The sequence below is a fragment of the Heteronotia binoei genome, chromosome 18, assembly GCF_032191835.1.
Source record: "Heteronotia binoei isolate CCM8104 ecotype False Entrance Well chromosome 18, APGP_CSIRO_Hbin_v1, whole genome shotgun sequence".
In the NCBI taxonomy this organism is placed as follows: Eukaryota; Metazoa; Chordata; class Lepidosauria; order Squamata; family Gekkonidae; genus Heteronotia; species Heteronotia binoei.
In genome coordinates this window covers 37040152-37057846 of record NC_083240.1, presented here as the reverse complement: position 1 = coordinate 37057846, position 17695 = coordinate 37040152, and the positions used below count along the sequence as shown (strand labels likewise).

The window sequence follows — 17695 nt, the reverse complement described above, 5'->3', positions numbered from 1 at the left end:
TTAACTTTAGAATTAACACAGATCGTTAAAAATCGCTTGCAGTTTGCATGCGCATCATGTCTTCAGCCAGACGGCCGGAGAGCTTTCCGAGTTCTCCGGATTGATCAGACAGCAGACGGAATATTAAAAACAGCCACTGAAACCAAACGGAGCGTGCTAGCTGCATTTATGCATCTAGCAGCATTGGGGTGGAAAACACCCTGCTCTTAGGAGGATTCATTATGGGACTCCCCAAAGAGCCAGCCAAATGGGTTGGAAAGGCTCCCTGGGGCCAGGCAAACAGCCATTTCATCAACTTGAATGGTTATTGATTAGAGCGATCACAAGTTAGTGGACCGGAGGGAAGACATAAAAACTGGCTTTCTCCCTCCAGCTCCTTATTGTGGATGAGTCCTCTTCATTGGCTTAGCTGCCGTGATGTCAGCAGAATGCTGACAACGCCTGATCATAGAGCACGGGGGCAAAGAGGTCAACAAGAGAATGTCTACAATGAGAGGGCAGAACTCAAGTATAGCTTAAAACACACTCCAGTCTGAACTTAACAGGCCTCGTTCACCAGTTGCCGCAAAGCAGCTTCAGAGCCTGAAAGATTCTCTGGAAGTCAGCTGGGAGGGATGGATTGACGCCACAAAGCACCAGGAAAGTTGGGATCCTGTTCTCCTGGCTGTGTTTGGATCTCCCAGCCAGAGGAGAAATTTCTCCTATAGTTCAGCACACCTGGAGCAGGTAACGGACGCCAGGAAGCTCAGACTATCTGAGCGATTATATTAGCCTACAGAGGCATTTTATAAATCCCCATTTGGTTTAAAAAGCTCATAGGAGAACGATGGGTCAATCACTCTTGATCCAACTTATTTCTTGGGTCTGTTGCGGAGATAAAATGGAACAGGGGTGAACAGTGGATGTCCCGAACCCCTAGGAGGGAGGGAGGGCTAACATTTTGATAGACAAACTAACCAACTAGACCACAGTCCCAGGAACTGAATTTGGGGGTCAACAATATTTTGAAGAAGAAGACCACAGAACCCTGCCCTTCTCTCTGAATCAGAGTTTCAGAGCGGCTTACAATCTCCTTTATCTTCCTCCCTCGCAACAGACACCCTGTGAGGTGGGCGGAGCTGAGAGAGCTCTCCCAGCCGCTGCCCTTTCAAGGACAGCTCTACAAGAACTATGGCTGACCCAAGGCCATGCTAGCAGCTGCAAGTGGAGGAGTGGGGAATCAAACCTGGTTCTCCCAGATAAGAGTCCGCACACTTAACCGCTACACCAAACTGGCTCTCCATTTTTATCCCACCCTTCCCATCCAGTTGGAGCCCTCAAGGTGGCAAACAGTTGAAAAGACATTAAAAATCACCTTTAAAAAAAACACGGAGATATATAACACAGAATTAAAACACAAACAGGGAGGAGGGTCAGTAAGAAAATGGCAGATTAAACCAGACGTCTTCACCAACAGAGGGGGAAGCAGATGATTCTTTCTAGGGAGGGAGTACCACGATTTTGGTGCACACATCCTGCCTCAGATGAAGATAAGCATAATGGTGGGGTAAGCTCATTTGGGAGGAGGGTTGCCAGGTCCTGACTCAAGACATAGCTGGGGACTTTGGGGGTGGAGCCAGGAGCAAAGTTGTGACAAGCACGATTGAACTCTGAAGGGAGTTCTGGCAATCACATTTAAAGGGACCTTAAAGGGATTTAAAAAGAGCACTGCATTCAGGGACACAAAATCTACTGTCCATCCCTGGACCAAAGGAGGCTAGGCTATGCTCTACACAGGCTAGGGCCTTCTCGGTGGCAGCACCAGAAATGTGGAATGCTCTCTTGGAGGCCATAAGGGCCCTGTGGGATCTCTCTACTTTCCGCAGGGCCTGCAAAACCGTGTTCCAACAGGCCTTTAATATCTAACCGGGAGAAGACTGCCACCCCACATCATTATAGCACTACGATACTACGTGATCACCATCAGAAAAGAACTCGCTTATATTGAAGTGGTAGAGCACCACATAATGGTTTTAAATTGTAACTGTATTTTATTGGTTTTTAAATTGTAAATATAAATGTTGTTAGCCGCCCTGAGTCCGCTCGCAGAGAGGGCGGGATAGAAATTTAAGGTAAATAAATAAAATAAAATAAATAAGGGACCGCACTCCTTTTAAAATGCCTTCACTGAAAATAATGGAGGATGGAGGCACCTTCTTTTGGGGCTTTTAGAATTGGACCCCCTAGTTCAGTCTTTTTGAAACATGGTGGGTGTTTTGAAGGGAGGCACTAGATGCTATGCTAAAAATTTGGTACCTCTACCTCAAAAAAATAGCCCCCCCAGAGCTCCTTGAGTCTTCGTAGAATGGGCGGGATATAAATCTAATGTAATAAAAATAAATAAATAGAACAATTCTCCATTATACCCTATGGTGTATTATAGAGAGTCCAGCAGACATTCAACCCCCCCCCCACTTTCTGATAACCCTGAAGTGGGGGGATGGCCTCCAAACCAGGGGATCCCCTGCCCCCAAATGGGGATTAGGCAAACCGGAAACTGGAGTGTAATGATTAGTAGCAACTAGAGTAAGGAAAGGAAAGGTCCCCTGTGCAAGCACCAGTCATTTCTGACTCTGAAGTGACGTTGTTTTCACAACGTTTTCACGGCAGACTTTTTACGGGGTGGTTTTGCCATTGCCTTCCCCAGTCTTTTACACTCCCCCCCCCCAGCAAGCTGGGTACTCATTTGGCCGACCTCGGAAGGATGGAAGGCTGAGTCAACCTTGGGCCGGCTACCTGAACCAGCTTTTGCTGGGATAGAACTCAGTCATCTACACTTTCCCCCCAGCATTCCCCCCAGCACTTTCCCATTCGCTTATACAATTCAATGTCATTCTTCAGCTTACACGTAAATGAAGAATGACATTGAATTGTGTAAGTGAATGCCTAAGCACGGGTTCTGGATTATAAAGAAAGCGGCCAGTGGGGGGTGAACAAAACACAGACTAAACCTGTGACCTGTGTAGCCACCGCACCTGCCAAATTTCTGTCTGCCGCCTAAACGAAGAAGTGCCTTTCATAGTGGTACTGTCTATGTCTCTCTACATAAGGAGTATTATGACAGTGGACTTTGATTTGAAAAGACCTTTGGTTTGTAATGAAAATATGTATGCGTTACTGAATACAACAGGAAATTTGTTAAGCAAATGTTTGCAAAAGTGTAATTACGCAGTGGTTTACTCTGGTTGCCCCAAATGGGGATTGGCAACTCTACTTGGGAGTAGGTGGTCCTTCAGGTATGCTGGCCCCAAGCTGTATAAGGCTTTAAGGGAGAATGCCCACACCTTGCATTGGGCCTGGGAGCAGCCTAGACAGCCAGGCAAACTGGGAACAGCCTAGGCATCCTGGAAATCCTCCCTCCAGAGCACTGTGAGCCACCCTCCCCAATGAGGTGAATTTGCCAGTTTGGCACTGCCAGGAAATCCCACCTGGGACTGGGAGGCCTCCTTTGGTTTCCAACAGGCCAACCCTCCTCCCCCTGATCTGCTCTGCATTTCACACCAGAGGAACGAGAGGGCAGCCCGATGGAGCCAAAAGGTACGGTGACCCGTCAAAGGCCCCCGGTGCTCTCCTTTGATGTGGGGATCCTAAGAAACAGACCCTGTCAAAGGCTGACATCTGCAGGGTCTGGAGGTGGGGAGGGGGGCTCCCCCGGGGTCACAGGAGGCCTGGCTTTCAAAGGGGATCACAGTCTCTGCTTCGGTCTAATGGGGACTGTTAACAATTTATGGGAAATTTAGATTGCTGATTAAATGGGTCAGGAAGGTCTCTCTCTCTCAAAGAAACCACATTTTTTGAGTACTTAGAAGAGTCAAGAACAAACAAAATGGCAACAAACAGCAGAGACTGTTTTATATATAGGGCTTTTTTTGAGCAGGAACACACAGGAATGCAGTTCTGGCTGGCTTGGCATCAGGGGGTGTGTCCTAATATGCAAATGAGTTCCTGCTGGCATTTTCTACATTCGGTGGGAAACAATGGTGATGTTGGGGGTGTGGCGATGCTGCTACTTGTTCAGAGGGGTGGTGAGCAAAGGGGACAGATTGGGGGCCCTCCAGTGGAGGGGCCATACAGTTGGAAGGGGAGTTTGAAAGGATGGGCCTGGGCCCCACTGTAGCTGTGGGCCGGGGGTGGGGTAGTTTGACTTAGCTGGGCTTCTCTGGCCTGAGCACGTGTGCGCCTAGCTCCGGCTGGCTTGAGCACAAAGACGGTGGGTAGGGTTTCCAGGATGTCCCTGGCCACCAGAGCGATTGCCCACAGGTCTAGGTTGGAGAAGCCCTGGAGATTTGGAGATGGAACCTGGGGAGGACTGAGACCTCTGTGGGGCACAATATCACAGAGCCCACCCTCTAAAGTATCCAGTGTCTCTAGGGTCTGAAGAGGAGCTGTAATTCCAGGGGATCCACTAGGAGGCTGGCATCCCTAAAGGATTGGGCCTCTCATTAAAGTGCGTTGTTTTTGTTTTGCTGTCAGTTTACGCCTGACTTACGGCGATCCTGTAGGGTTTTTCAAGGCAGGAGATGTTCAGAAGTGTTTTGCTGCTGCCTGCCTTTATGTAGAGGTCTTGGCTAGTATTTGGTGGTCCCCCACCCAAATACTAAGAGCCCCGTGGCGCAGAGTGGTAAAGCTGCAGCGCTGCAGTCGGAGCCCTCTGCTCACGACTTGAGTTCAATTCCAGCGGAAGCTGGGTTCAGGTAGCCGGCTCGAGGTTGACTCAGCCTTCCATCCTTCCGAGGTCGGTCAAATGAGTCCCCAGCTTGCTGGGGGGAAAGTGTAATGACCGGGGAAGGCAATGGCAAACCACCCCATAAAAAAGGTCTGCCGTGAAAACGTTGTGAAAGCAGCATCACCCCAGAGTCGAAAAGGACTGGTGCTTGCACGGGGGACATTTCCTTTCCTTTTTCCACCCAAATACTAGCCAGGGCTGACCTGAGTTTGGTTTCTGAGATCTAATCTGAGGATGTGTATTGGGGTTAATGGAAGAAGAGGATTAAGTGGCATTTTTGCTGCAGGGGAAAGGGGGATGCCTGTCTGGAGTGATCCTTTAGTTAGGAGTGGTCTCCCTCCGTTTGGGGAGGGCGGGTTGACTCTCTTTGAAGAAGTTTCAAGCCTGAGTGAATTGGATGCCCCTTAAGAGGTTCCCTCTTGGAGAGGCTCCTTGTGGTCTTTGTAACCCTTGTGCTGCCCCAGCCCCAAAGCATCGGCTTCTTAGGAAAAAGAGCATCCCCCCTCCTCTACCTTGGCTGGCTCAAGTATTTGTTGCCCCATTTGAGTGCCCCTATCACCTCCTGAGGTGCTCTGTGGCGCAGAGTGGTAAAACAGTACTGCAGTCGGAGCTCTCTGCTCATGATCTGAGTTCCATCCTGGCGGAAACTGGTTTCAGGTAGCCGGCTCGAGGTTGACTCAGCCTTCCATCCTTCCGAGGTTGGTCAAATGAGTCCCCAGCTTGCTGTGGGGAAAGTGTAGATGACTGGGGAAGGCAATGGCAAATCACCCCGTAAAAAAGTCTGCTGTGAAAACGTCATGATGCGACCTCACCCCAGAGGTCAGAAACGACTGGTGTTTACCTTTTTTATCACCTCCTGGGTCTGCACTGCCACCAGTCTTGTCTAAGCCAAGAACAGAACATAGCTGAAGCCCTGCTGGATCAGGCCAGTGGCCCATCCAGTCCAGCCCTCTGTCACACAGTTGCCAAACCCCAGGTGCTGCACCTCTGGAGGGGCTTGACTTGTCTCTGGCCAGCAGCAGTGCAGGCCTAAGAGGTGGTGGGGTGGCAGCAGTCACTTCCAGAGCACCAATGGATGGGAGCCCTCGAATCCACTGTGGTGCATCAGCCACCACTATCTTCGTATGAACCAATATGCAAATGAGTTAGCCATGTGTGTGCGTGTGTATGTATATGTTATCGTTGACAGAGAAACCACAAGCAGGCAGAAGCATAGAGAGGTTAAGGCCTCCCCTGGCACTAGAAGAAGAAGATGATTTTGGATTTATATCCCGCCCTCCACTCCGAAGAGTCTCAGAGCGGCTCACAATCTCCTTTACCTTCCTTCCCCACAACAGACACCCTGTGAGGTGGGTGGGGCTGGAGAGGGCTCTCACAGCAGCTGCCCTTTCAAGGACAACCTCTGCCAGAGCTATGGCTGACCCAAGGCCATGCTAGCAGGTGCAAGTGGAGGAGTGGGGAATCAAACCCGGTTCTCCCAGATGAGAGTCCACGCACTTAACCACTACACCAAACTGGCTTTCTACTCATACCTTTTTGTGCCCAAGAGACCTTGAGGAAGGTCCACAGTTCCCAGTGCCACCGTTCATAAGTAACAAGCAACATTATTTGCTGGAAGAACAAGGCTGGTGGCTTCCTGGGCATCTTGGAGAAGACACAAAGCGCTATGGACCACAGGAGTCTTGACTACAAGTGGAGGGGGGGAGCAAAAAATATCCCTCTCCTTATTCCCCTGGCCTGCCAGAGAAGCCAAATCAGATGGAAGAAAATGAGGCAAGGGGTCAGCCCTGGTCTGAGGCAGGACTTGAAATGCAGAGAACCATAAATTTAGAGACTTCCATGCTGGGTGCACAGATATTGTTGCCAAGAAGGGATAGAAAGTAAATGGAGAGATGGGGTCAAGTAGGTACCAATAGTAGGGTTGCCAAGTCGCCTCAGAGAGAGCCAGTTTGGTGCAGTGGTTAAGTGTGCAGACTCTTATCTGGGAGAACCGGGTTTGATTCCCCACTCTTCCACTTGCAGCTGCTGGAATGGCCTTGGGTCAGCCATCGCTTTCACAGAGGTTGTCCTTGAAAGGGCAGCTTCTGGGAGAGTTCTCTCAGCCTCGCCCACCTCACAGGGTGTCTGTTGCAGGGGAAGAAGATAAAGAAGATTGTAAGCCGCTCTGAGACTGTGATTCAGAGAGAAGGCCAGGGTATAAATCTGCAGTCTTCTTCATTGTCATCATCATAGTGGTGGAGGGATTTGCGCGGTGTTCCGGGGGTGGGTGGGATGTCATGCGCAATGTCCCCAATGCAATGACGTCACCTGGAAATGACATTATGGTGTTGGTGCTGTTGGAGGCAACACTCTGGTTCTTGAGCATCACTCTATTGTGGGGTGGGGGGGGGTTGCTTCAAAAGCATAAACCGTTTTCGCACACAGCTCACCTCGCAGTCACAATCCTGTTCCCTCCGCAGCGTCTGGTTGGATTTTCCACCATCTGCACAGAAGTTACAGGAAGTGCCGCAGCTTTTGCGTAGCAAACGTAAACTGCTAAAACCCAGTTTACGTTTGCTACGCAAAAGCCGCGGCACTTCCTGTAACTCCAGCGCAGATGGTGGGAAATCCGACAGACGCTGCGGAGGGAACAGGATTGTGACTGCGAGGTAAGCTGTGTGCGAAAACGGTTATAGAGTTTGCCCAAAAACCAGAGCGTCATTCTCAGTGTGATTATGTTACCCAGAAATAATGTCAGCGCGTCGAGGACATCACACGACAAGTCACTGAAGGGTGGGATTTCCACTACTGGCCAACTGGCTGGCAGCAGCCAAAGCCCCCCCAAAAGGGGGATGCCTCACCTGGACCTAGGGGCTGGCACCCCTAACCAATAGCAAGCTCAGGCACCTCCATTAACCTGGCACATTACCCCTTATTTGTACTTTTGGCCCTCAATAGCTATCCCTTCTGCCCTCTGCAAACTCGAGAGGCAGAGCACATGCCGAAGGTCAGTCTTTGGCCCCTTCCGCTTGCTGTTCTTGGGAAACAAGTGCTGGGAAAGACCTTTCACTGCCTGAAGCCTTGGAGAACCACAGCCAGTCTGAGGAGACAGGACTCAGGAAGACCCAGGAGTATTTCGAGGGCATTGTGAATGTGAATATGGACACAACCAGAGCTTTTTTATAGCAGGAACTCCTTTGCATATTAGGCCACACACCCCTGATGTAGCCAATCCTCCTAGAGCTTACAGTAGGCCCTGGACTAAGAGCCCTGTAAGCTCTTGGAGGATTGGCTATATCAGGGGTGTGTGGCCTAATATGCAAAGGAGTTCTTGCTACAAAAAAAAAAAAAGCCCTGAACACAACTTTTGTGCAGGTAGCTTCAGGTGGGTAGCCAGGTGGGTCTGCAGTGGAGGGATCAGATTCGAGCTCAGCAGCACCTTAGAGAGCAACAAGATTTCCAGAGCAGAAGATTTCAAGAGCTGATGCTGATGATGATATTGGATTTATATACAGCCCTCCACTCCAAATCTCAGAGTCTCAGAGCGGCTCACAATCTCCTTTACCTTCCTCCCCCACAATAGACACCCTGTGAGGTGGGTGGGGCTGAGCAGGCTCTCACAGCAGCTGCCCTTTCAAGCACAGCTCCTGCCAGAGCTGCGGCTGACCCAAGGCCATTCCAGCAGGTGCAAGTAGAAGAGTGTGGAATCAAACCTGGTTCTCCTGGATAAGAGTCCGCACACCTAACCACTACACCAAACTGGCTCTCTTGTTAAAGGTCCTTGTTCAGATCATGTCCGACAACAGGAGCATTGACTCCCTGGAAAATTTTTTACCAAGGGAAACAATTCACAAGTTTGGCTACGAGTCACGGAGGGTGGAGTCAATCAAGTGATTTTGTAAAAAGCACATCTGAGAACCAGACTTAATTGTTGGCAAGGTCAGATCGAGGCTGACGCTTCCCAGAAGCTAAAATGACTAAACTGAGGCTATTGGACTTAGGTCACATGAAGAGAAGACAAGACTCACTGGAAAAGACAATCATGCTAGGGAAAAAGCATGAGATAGTAAAAAAAAAAAAGGTAAAGGTAGTCCCCCCTATGTAAGCACCAGTTGTTTCCAACTCTAGGGTAACATTGCATCACAACATTTTCACAGCAGACTTTTTATGGGGTGGTTTGCCATTGCCTTCCCCAGTCATCTACGTATTCATTTTACCGACCTCAGGATGGAAGGCTGAGTCAACCTCGAGCCGGCTACCTGGACCCAGTTTCCGCCGAGATCGAACTCAGGTCGTGAGCAGAGCTTAGGACTGCAGTACTGCAGCTTACCGCTCTGTGCCGTGGGGCTCTTCTAGCATGGACTGACTCAAAAAAGGAAGCCACGGCCCCCACTTTGCAAGGCCTGAGCAAGGCTGTTTAGGACAAGTCTTTTTCAGGTCATTAATTCATAGGATCACCGTAAGTCAGAAGCGACACGACGGCACTCATCAAGCACAGAAGCAGGAGTTGCCCTGGTTAGTTCTTGGACGGGGGCCCACCGAGGAAGTCCAGGGCCACCCATGGAGGCTGGCAACGGCAAACCACCTCTGAACATCTCTTGCCTTGAAAACCCCACTGGGTTGCCGTAACTTGAGGGCAGTTTCCACCAACAGCTTGATGGGTGGTGCAATGCAGGGGCCCCTTTCGACGGGAGAATATTCAAACCATCGCTTTAATTCTGATTTTTTAAAATTCCCACAGTGTAAAAACGCCTTGTATATTTTTGTATATATTTTGTACATTCCAGTGGGGCAGCTGTGTTAGTCTGCTGCCGCGAAACCCGGGTGGGAGTTTTGTGGCATTTTAAAGACAGCCAAATGCCCTTGCTTGCCTAAGCTTCCGTGAACCAAGGTATCAGATACACGAAGTAAAAGCTGTTGGCGCCATCTAGTGGCCAACCCAGATATATTGTCAAAGGGATGAATAGAACCAAGCCTGAATTTAGTGGCACCTTTAAGACCAACAAAGTTACATTCTGGGCATACGGTAGGGTCGCCAGGTCCAATTAAAAAAAAATATCTGAGGCTGTCTTTAAAAATACCCAGCCCCCCAATAAGCAGAAACCCTCCTGCGATTGTGTCCTTTTTGGATCCTTCATTCGAATATGCATCCTCATTGGCAGATCCTAGGATCCTCTGATACTGCCTCCCGATTGGCCAGTTTGAATTGTGCAGCCAATCAGGATGCAGATCTTTGGATCCTCTCAGTCTGTTGTGTTGTGCCTCAAGCTCAGGACACTACACCCAACATGCCGAGGCATGTCTTCACATGCATAACCCCTGGGTTACCAAGGGCAGGGCAAGCATGCTTCTAATTTTAATTCAGAAGAACAAAAAGCATGTTTCAGAGGGCAGCAGTTTGGCAAATTATGCATCGCACACCAGCAGTGTTCCTGAGATCACAAAAGCACGAGTCCTCTGTGGCGCCACTTGACAAGAGACCAGGTGACCCATGCCGGTCATGCTGGCTTAGGTGGCTTTACAAAAAGGGTAGGTGGGTCTCTACCATGGAGGAGACACCTATCGACAGCCATCAACCATTAGCTAAACGGAGCGCCTGGGAACGGAAGCAGTAAAAACTCCGAGTACCAAACGTTAGAAACAGTACGGGCAGCCGTCACCTCAATGTGAGCTTCCTCGAGGCAGCCTTGCCCTCTGTTGGAAACAGGATGCTGAAGCAGATGGACCTTGCTCTGGCCCAGGAAGACAGTTCATGGAACTATGGGCCAGCTAGGCTTGTTAACCCAATGGGGATAGCCCATCACTGATCCCAGAAATGGGGGGGGGGAGGGGAAGGTACACACAAAGCCCTCTGGCAAACAATGCCATCACTCCGGGGCAGCTGCACCACCCCTGCAGCAGTGTTGCCTTCTAGTTAAGGCTAAAGAGAATGCTAAGTCTGTGTGATGGCTTAGTGGAGGAGCCCAGAAGCCGCCTCGCTGTCTGGCCAGTCTTCAGAGCCAGCCCTAGATGTCTGGCACCTTAAGCAAGGCTAACCTCTGCCCCCTTTCCGCAATGATAACGTCACCAAGTCACATGGGGAGGTGTCCAATTCGGTGCCCCCAGAAGGCAGGCGCCTAGGCAAACAGCTAGTTTGCCTAGTGGCAAGGTCGGCCCTGCCAGTCCTCTAGTACCAACCAGTCCAAATCTGAGCACCAGGATGACAGTTGCTCACCCCTCAACTATCACGCATCCAGGGGGCAAAAGGAACGATGGCTGTGGTTTAGTTTTCCTGGGGGAAGTCACTTGCCTCTCGGCGCTCCCCTACCTGCAACGGGCCTCAGCCGGTTCCCTGCCAGCTCTGAGATGGCCCCTGTTGTAATGGTCTTTTTCAGCCGAGAGCCTCCAGGGGCTGCCATGACCCCCGGCTTCGTCAGCATGTCTTCGCTGCTGGCCCGCTTCAGCTACAAGAGAAAGAGAAGCTTGTCAGCAAGTCTGCAAGCCGGCAGGCAGCATCCCTCGGGGATCCTGTACTTTCCCCCTTTTGCTCTAAGACTTAGGGATGACATTCCGCACCATACATCATCATCTTCCAGTGAGCAGCAGGGCCTTCTAAGTGCTGGCACCTGCGCAAACTTTTTAAAGAGTCTCCACAGTCCTTTTTGCTATTTGCGCAAAGGATGGCCAGTTAGCTTTCCAAACTTTTACTAGAGCATCACGAAGAGAATGAACTATGGTACAAAAGGTTGGTGAGCCAAACGTTGCCTCCACCACAAACTCACTTAGCGGCCTTAAGGCAAGACAGTCCTCTTTCATCCTAAATTCTGTTGGATATTTGTAACTGCATGCAAGAGGATCTAGGAGGACCTCCTTCAGGTACATTTGGCAGTTGACCCTGCCTTCTCATTGTGGTGGGTGGGTCTGGGGGGCGTTCAAGGGCTGGGTGGGACATCAGACACAATGACACTTGATGACAACACGATGGCACTTCCCAGGAATGACTTACCACATCAACGATGTCACGTACAACACTTTGGCTTTTGGGCAAAGCACTCTATGGTGGGTTTTTTTTGCTTCAAAACCATAGGGTTTGCCCCCAAACCACAGCATTGCTGTGTGACATCCCCATTGCGATGATGTCACCTGGAAGAGACGTCAGTGCATCAGGAACACCATGCAGCAATGTCCCTGTTTGGGGGCAGGGTTTCCCGCACTGGCTCACTGGACAGCGGAAGGCCAAAGCCACCCAAGGCAGGGGAATCCCTTCTGGAACCGGGGGGCTAGCAACCTACATCAGTTAGATATTGAGCCTCTTCGGCCCTTGCTTGGTTTCTGTCTATCTTATATGGGATCTCTCTTCTCTCTCTGTTACCTGCACTTGGACTTGTAGCAAGTTAACCTTTTGGAAGTTAATCTGTCCACAATACAATACACACATGAATATGTCATCTGAGATGTGCTTCTGTTTTTTTTAAGTTAAATTTCTTTCTCCTGCTGCTGGAATTAGATCATCTTTGTAATTTGTTTGAACGACAATCTCCCTTAACCGGGAAACGTGGAAGACGGGGGGATACTGCAGAGAGCTTCTGAGGCAAATGATTTTTTTTTTTACATTTATCCCAATAAATTCCTTTCTTGCAACATGAGAATACCTTTACAGGGCTGCTAAAACGATCTCTGTGAAAATGTGTGTTAAGTCTTCTGCGACGCTCTCCAAAGACAGTTCAGAAGTCGGCTGCAACCCGAACCACCACCAGGGTGCCCAATAATAAGCCAAAAGACACAGCAGTGATCCACTGAGTGATCAGTGATCCACTGATCCATCTCTCTCTTATATGAACATATATGAACATATGAAGCTGCCTTATTCTGAATCAGACCCTTGGTACATCAAAGTCAGTATTGTCTTCACAGACTGGCAGCGGCTCTCCAGGATCTCAAGCTGAGGTTTTTCACACCTATTTGCCTGGACCCTTTTTTGGAGATGCCAGGGATTGAACCTGGGACCTTCTGCTTCCCAAGCAGATGCTCTACCACTGAGCCACCATCCCTCCCCTAATATGGACAAACCCGGGGCCACAAAGAGGGGATGACAGCAGGGTACAACAGTCCAAGGGCTCAGATTGCCCAAGGCCCCTGCATAGGGTGCTGGGGGGGTGGGCGGACAGCAGCAAACCTGTTTTAATCCAGCACCTTGCACATGTCCTTCTGAACATAAAAAAAGGTAAAGGTAGCCCCCTGTGCAAGTACCAAGTCGTTAGAACAGGGGTGGCCGAACTTGCTTACTGTAAGAGCCACACAGAATAAACGTCAGATGTTTGAGAGCCTCAAGACATGGATGTCAGATGTCTGAGAGCTCCAAGACAGGAAGGCAGGAGGGCAAGCAAACAGATGCAGGAGAGAGAAGTGGAAAGAAAATCAACTTTAACTTTAAATGAGTTTTCCAAGCCGCTGGCTGGCTTGGCTTGGAGAAGTGATTTAAAGAGACAGATGTCTTCTCCAAGCTTGTTGATGGGAGGGGGGCTTTGAGAGCCACACAATATGTGCAAAAGAGCCGCATGTGGCTCCTGAGCCGCAGTTTGGCCACCCCTGCACTAGAACAATAACAGGATCCCAAATGCAGCATTTGTGTGTGCTGGGTGGGGGGTGGGGAGTGGGATTTTCATTTTGTGGCTCTCGGCAGCTCTAGAGACAAACTGCCCAGAATCTTTGGCTAGGAAACCTTCACAATCTCAGAAACACCCGTCTCACAAAGCACTCTCTCAAAAGGGACATTCGGGTCTTAAACCCGTCAAAACTAATATCGCCTTGCTGAGCACCTGACCTCATTCGACCTGCCTGGAGAGAGCATGCAACCCAAACCTACAGCTCCCTGTCTTCCTTCTGAAGCAGGAGACCTTGTAAAACCCAGGCCGGGGAGAGGCAACGCAGAGAGAAAATGAGAAACATTCCCTATTCTGCGGGCTCCCGCGTCATTAACTTCCAACTTCATTCCCGACTGACTTCCTTTCCTTTCATCTTTGAGGCTGACTCACAAAACGTGGGCTTGGCAGACCCTGCTGGGAGCACAGCCTCCTCTGGCAGCCAAGTGATTGCGGAGGAAGCCGGATGTCTGAAGCAGGGTCCTATGTGCTGGCAGCCCTTCTGCCAGAAGAGGGAGGTGACTTCCTGGCTTTTGGGCTGCCGGAACAATGTCTCCCGACAAACCGTCCAACAGCAAGGAGCAGGCTGAAATAGGCTTCTGCCCCTTGTTATTAACACACGAGCTCAGAACTTGGTTCTGCTCGGATAGGATTTGGCAGACTGGCAAGTTTCTAGTCCACATGTCCATTGACGTAAGTGCACAGACTCCCTCTCTGTGGGACAGAAACATTTAAAACTTTACTAGGCCTCAGGAGCGCCAGCCACCTAGAATGTGTGGGATCTTAGGCCCCTGGGGTTTACATTAGAACAAGGGTGTCAAACATGCGGCCCTGGAGGGCTCCTATCAGGCCCCCAAGCAACAGGCTGTCATCTGCTTCCTTCTTCCTCTCTCTTACTTCTTTCTCCATCATAGCTTGCTTTGCTAGGCTTGCACAGGAGCTACAGAGGAGGGAGGGGGGGAGGGAGAGCTTGCCTTGCCAGGCTCTCTCAATCACACAGCAGAGCTACTGAGCTAAGGCTCTCTTCCTTCTATTGGCTGAGGTGCCTCACCATCCTTGTTCCCTGGGGAAGGAAGGAAAGAGCCAGAGCTTCCTTTGCCCAGTTCCTGGATCCCATGGGCAAAATGCAAAGAAAGCACCTTTAAGACCAATGAGTGCTAATGTTTTAAGCACGTTTTTTTTAAAGTTTTTTTTTAAAAACTTTGTGTTTGTGTCCTTTATAAAGTTTACATCTCTTCTACCCAAGCTTAAATAGGTACACATATGGCCCGGACCGACAAGGTTTCATTTACGTTTGATCCGGCCCTCATAATAAATGAGTTTGACACCCCTGCATTAGAATAACCCATTCATTTCCATTTCACATTGGGTCATTTTAGAGCACTTAATTCCCTCCCTCCCCCCCACTCAAACTGGTTCTGGCCAGACCACCTATTCATCATGAAAGTTCAGGGCCCGTTACTAGATGCTTGAAGGGTGGGGCTACCATTTCATAGAATCACAGAGTTGGAAGGGCCCAACTAACTTTCTAATTGAAAAAGTAGCCTCAGACATCAGAGATGGAAAACTACATGGGATTGGCCAAGTCAGCTGGTGGCTCTTACCTGGCTTAGATCTGATGCCACTGAACATAAACATCTAGACAATTGGGATTTTCCCCAGTCGTCAGTGGAAACTCAGGTTCATAGGTTTGGTAGGGGTGAAAAGATTCCTCGGACATCTTGTTACTGCAAGGAAATCTGCTCATCTTCTGAGAAACCCGGTACAGCCTAGATCAGGGGTGGCCAAACTGTGGCTCGGGAGCCACATGTGGTTCTTTTGCACATATTGTGTGGCTCTTAAAACCCTCACTGTCCCATCAGCCAGCTTGGAGGAGGCATTTGTCTCTTTAAATCACTTCTTCAAGCCAAGCCAACTGGCAGCTTGGAGAATGCATTTAAAGTTGCTTTCTTTCCACCTCTGCCCCTCCTATCTGCTTTCCTCCCTCCCTGTCGGCTCTCAAACATTTGACATTCATGCCTTGTGGCTCTCAGACATCCGACATTTATTCTATGTGGCTCTTACATTAAGCAAGTTTGGCCATCCCTGGCCTAGGTTATGTATACTTAGCTGCCTCAGATCTGGAACAATGTTACCCATGCATGTGTGTGAGGGGTGGTGGTGGTGGTGAGAAGTCATCTCCCTGTCCTCTTTGACAACCCAGGTGCCAGGAAAACTGGTATTGGTGGCATCGGGTAGGCTTCTGTACCCCTGACTGGCAACTCCCAAGCTGCTCTTGCGGCACTCACCCTGCTGAGCCGGGAATCGAATGCAAGCGAGGTGGAAGACTTGGAGGTCTTCATGCCCACAGATGCGGTGGGCAGAGGCTTCCCTCGCTCTGTCCCGTGGCCCCCCTGCTTAGGCACGGCACTCCACGGCCTGGCGGTGCTTTTCATTTTCCTTCCAGGGGTGTGCGCGTGGGGTCAGTCTGTCGAGAGAGAGAGAGAGAGAGATGCCATGTTAATAGCGTGAAAGCTTCTGGGCCCGAAGAAGAGAGCAAACATCTGGCATTGCTTTACAGAGCAGCTGGGAAGAGGTATGCTGCAGGCTCTCTGATCTCCTTTAGAAAGAGATCCAAGAAAGGCTCATGGAAGGAGCCTTCAAATAACCACATTTTCAGCACAGCTTTTGCCACCTGTGAGTCCCACTGAAGGAGCATCTCCATGCTGTACAGTTGGCAACAGAGTAGCAGCTGCCCATTCTCACCTAGTTAGGCTGTTGGCAAGTCTGCAGCTGATGAGCCAGAGTGAGTGAAAGCACAAGGGCAACTGAAGAGCAGCTCTGGCTGGGGCTGGGTGACTCTCATTAGAGCTGATAGCTTTATGAGTGGAACTCTATTGGCCCCTGGTATCAACCAGGGAGGCTCAAACTCCTGTGAGTTTGGAGTGCCTGTCAGTCACCAGATGTTAATATGTCACTGATTTATCCTTTTTTAAAAAACCGTAAGAAAATAAGAGAAGCCATGTTGGATCAGGCCAATGGTCCATCCAGTCCAACACTCTGTGTCACACAGTGGCCAAAAAAACCAAGAGCCATCAAGAGGTCCCTAAGAACATAAGAGAAGCCATCTTGGATCAGGCCAATGGTCCATCCAGTCCAACACTGTGTCACACAGTGGCCAAAAAAACCAAGAGCCATCAAGAGGTCCCTAAGAACATAAGAGAAGCCATCTTGGATCAGGCCAATGGTCCATCCAGTCCAACACTCTGTGTCACACAGTGGCCAAAAAACCCAGGTGCCATCAGGAGGTCCATAAGAACATAAGAGAAGCCATGTTGGATCAGGCCAATGGCCCATCCAGTCCAACACTGTGTCACACAGTGGCCCAAAAACCCAAGTGCCATCAGGAGGTCCACCAGTGGGGCTAGGACACTAAATATACATATATGACACATGATACGTTTATTGAAAATTCCAAGTTGTGCAGAACCTTGTAAAGTGAAGTAGTGTCAAATAGATTGATTTCACACATAACAAAATTCTATTGTGCATAAAGTACTGTAGTATATATCACCCTGTAGAATGTTTGATATAGCATTTAAGATAAAGTCCAGTTTGCCAATAAACAAACATACATTTAAATATATAAATACTTAAATATATAAACATATAAATAAATATCCTATTAAGGATAAATTAACTGATAGCTGGGCCAGAAGTTTTGATTCTTAAGAATATTGCTTTGCTCCACCCTGAGCCAAATGAAAGGGAATACTCAAATAAAAGAAGAGAGAGAGAATAGCATAAATTTGAGAGAATTATAGTGAGGGAAATTGATGGTGAGTTGTGTTAATAGATAAGATGTCTTTAGATGCAGTATACTCCAGAAAAGGAAGCCATTTTTCTTCAAAAGATGTGATCTTAGGGTAAATGTTGGACATGGAAAGCTGTGCTGTGGTTTTCTCCATGATTAAAATGTCCCAGATTTTTGTAAACCAGAGTTCAAGCAACTGCAAGGTATTGGATTTCCATAGAGATGCTATCGCAGTTTTAGCGGAGGTAAGAAGACGATCAATCAGATCTTGAGGAAGCTTATCAGTTGACTAGGGAGTTGTCTACTGGAGCTGGGAGTCAGGGGTCGGCTGCACAGCAACACTTGCATACATTCGGCTTTCACTTAGGGTCGCCTTGGCCACCAGTGGGGAATGGAGGGGTAGGGTTGCCTGATCCAGGGTAGAAGGCTTCTGCAACTTGGGGGATGGAGACTGGGGAGGGCGGGGACCTCAGTGGGGCACAACGCCATCAAGTCCACCCTCCAAAGCAGCCGTTTTCTCCAGGGGAACTGATCTCT

General features: G+C 49.4%; 1 protein-coding gene across 2 annotated transcripts in view; it reads right to left on the bottom strand.

The window, feature by feature from the left end:
* The window catches only part of SPECC1 (sperm antigen with calponin homology and coiled-coil domains 1), a 137535-nt gene extending 121707 nt beyond the window's left edge, over window positions 1–15828 (bottom strand). For both annotated transcript variants that reach the window (XM_060258999.1, XM_060259000.1), the window contains exons 1-2: window positions 15654–15828; window positions 11052–11187 (exon numbers count right to left, since the gene is read on the bottom strand). In XM_060258999.1, the coding sequence (XP_060114982.1) occupies window positions 11052–11187; window positions 15654–15800 (283 nt within the window). In that variant the 5' untranslated portion in view covers window positions 15801–15828. The remainder of the gene's footprint in view (window positions 1–11051; window positions 11188–15653) is intronic.
* Between the last annotated feature and the right edge of the window lie 1867 nt (window positions 15829–17695).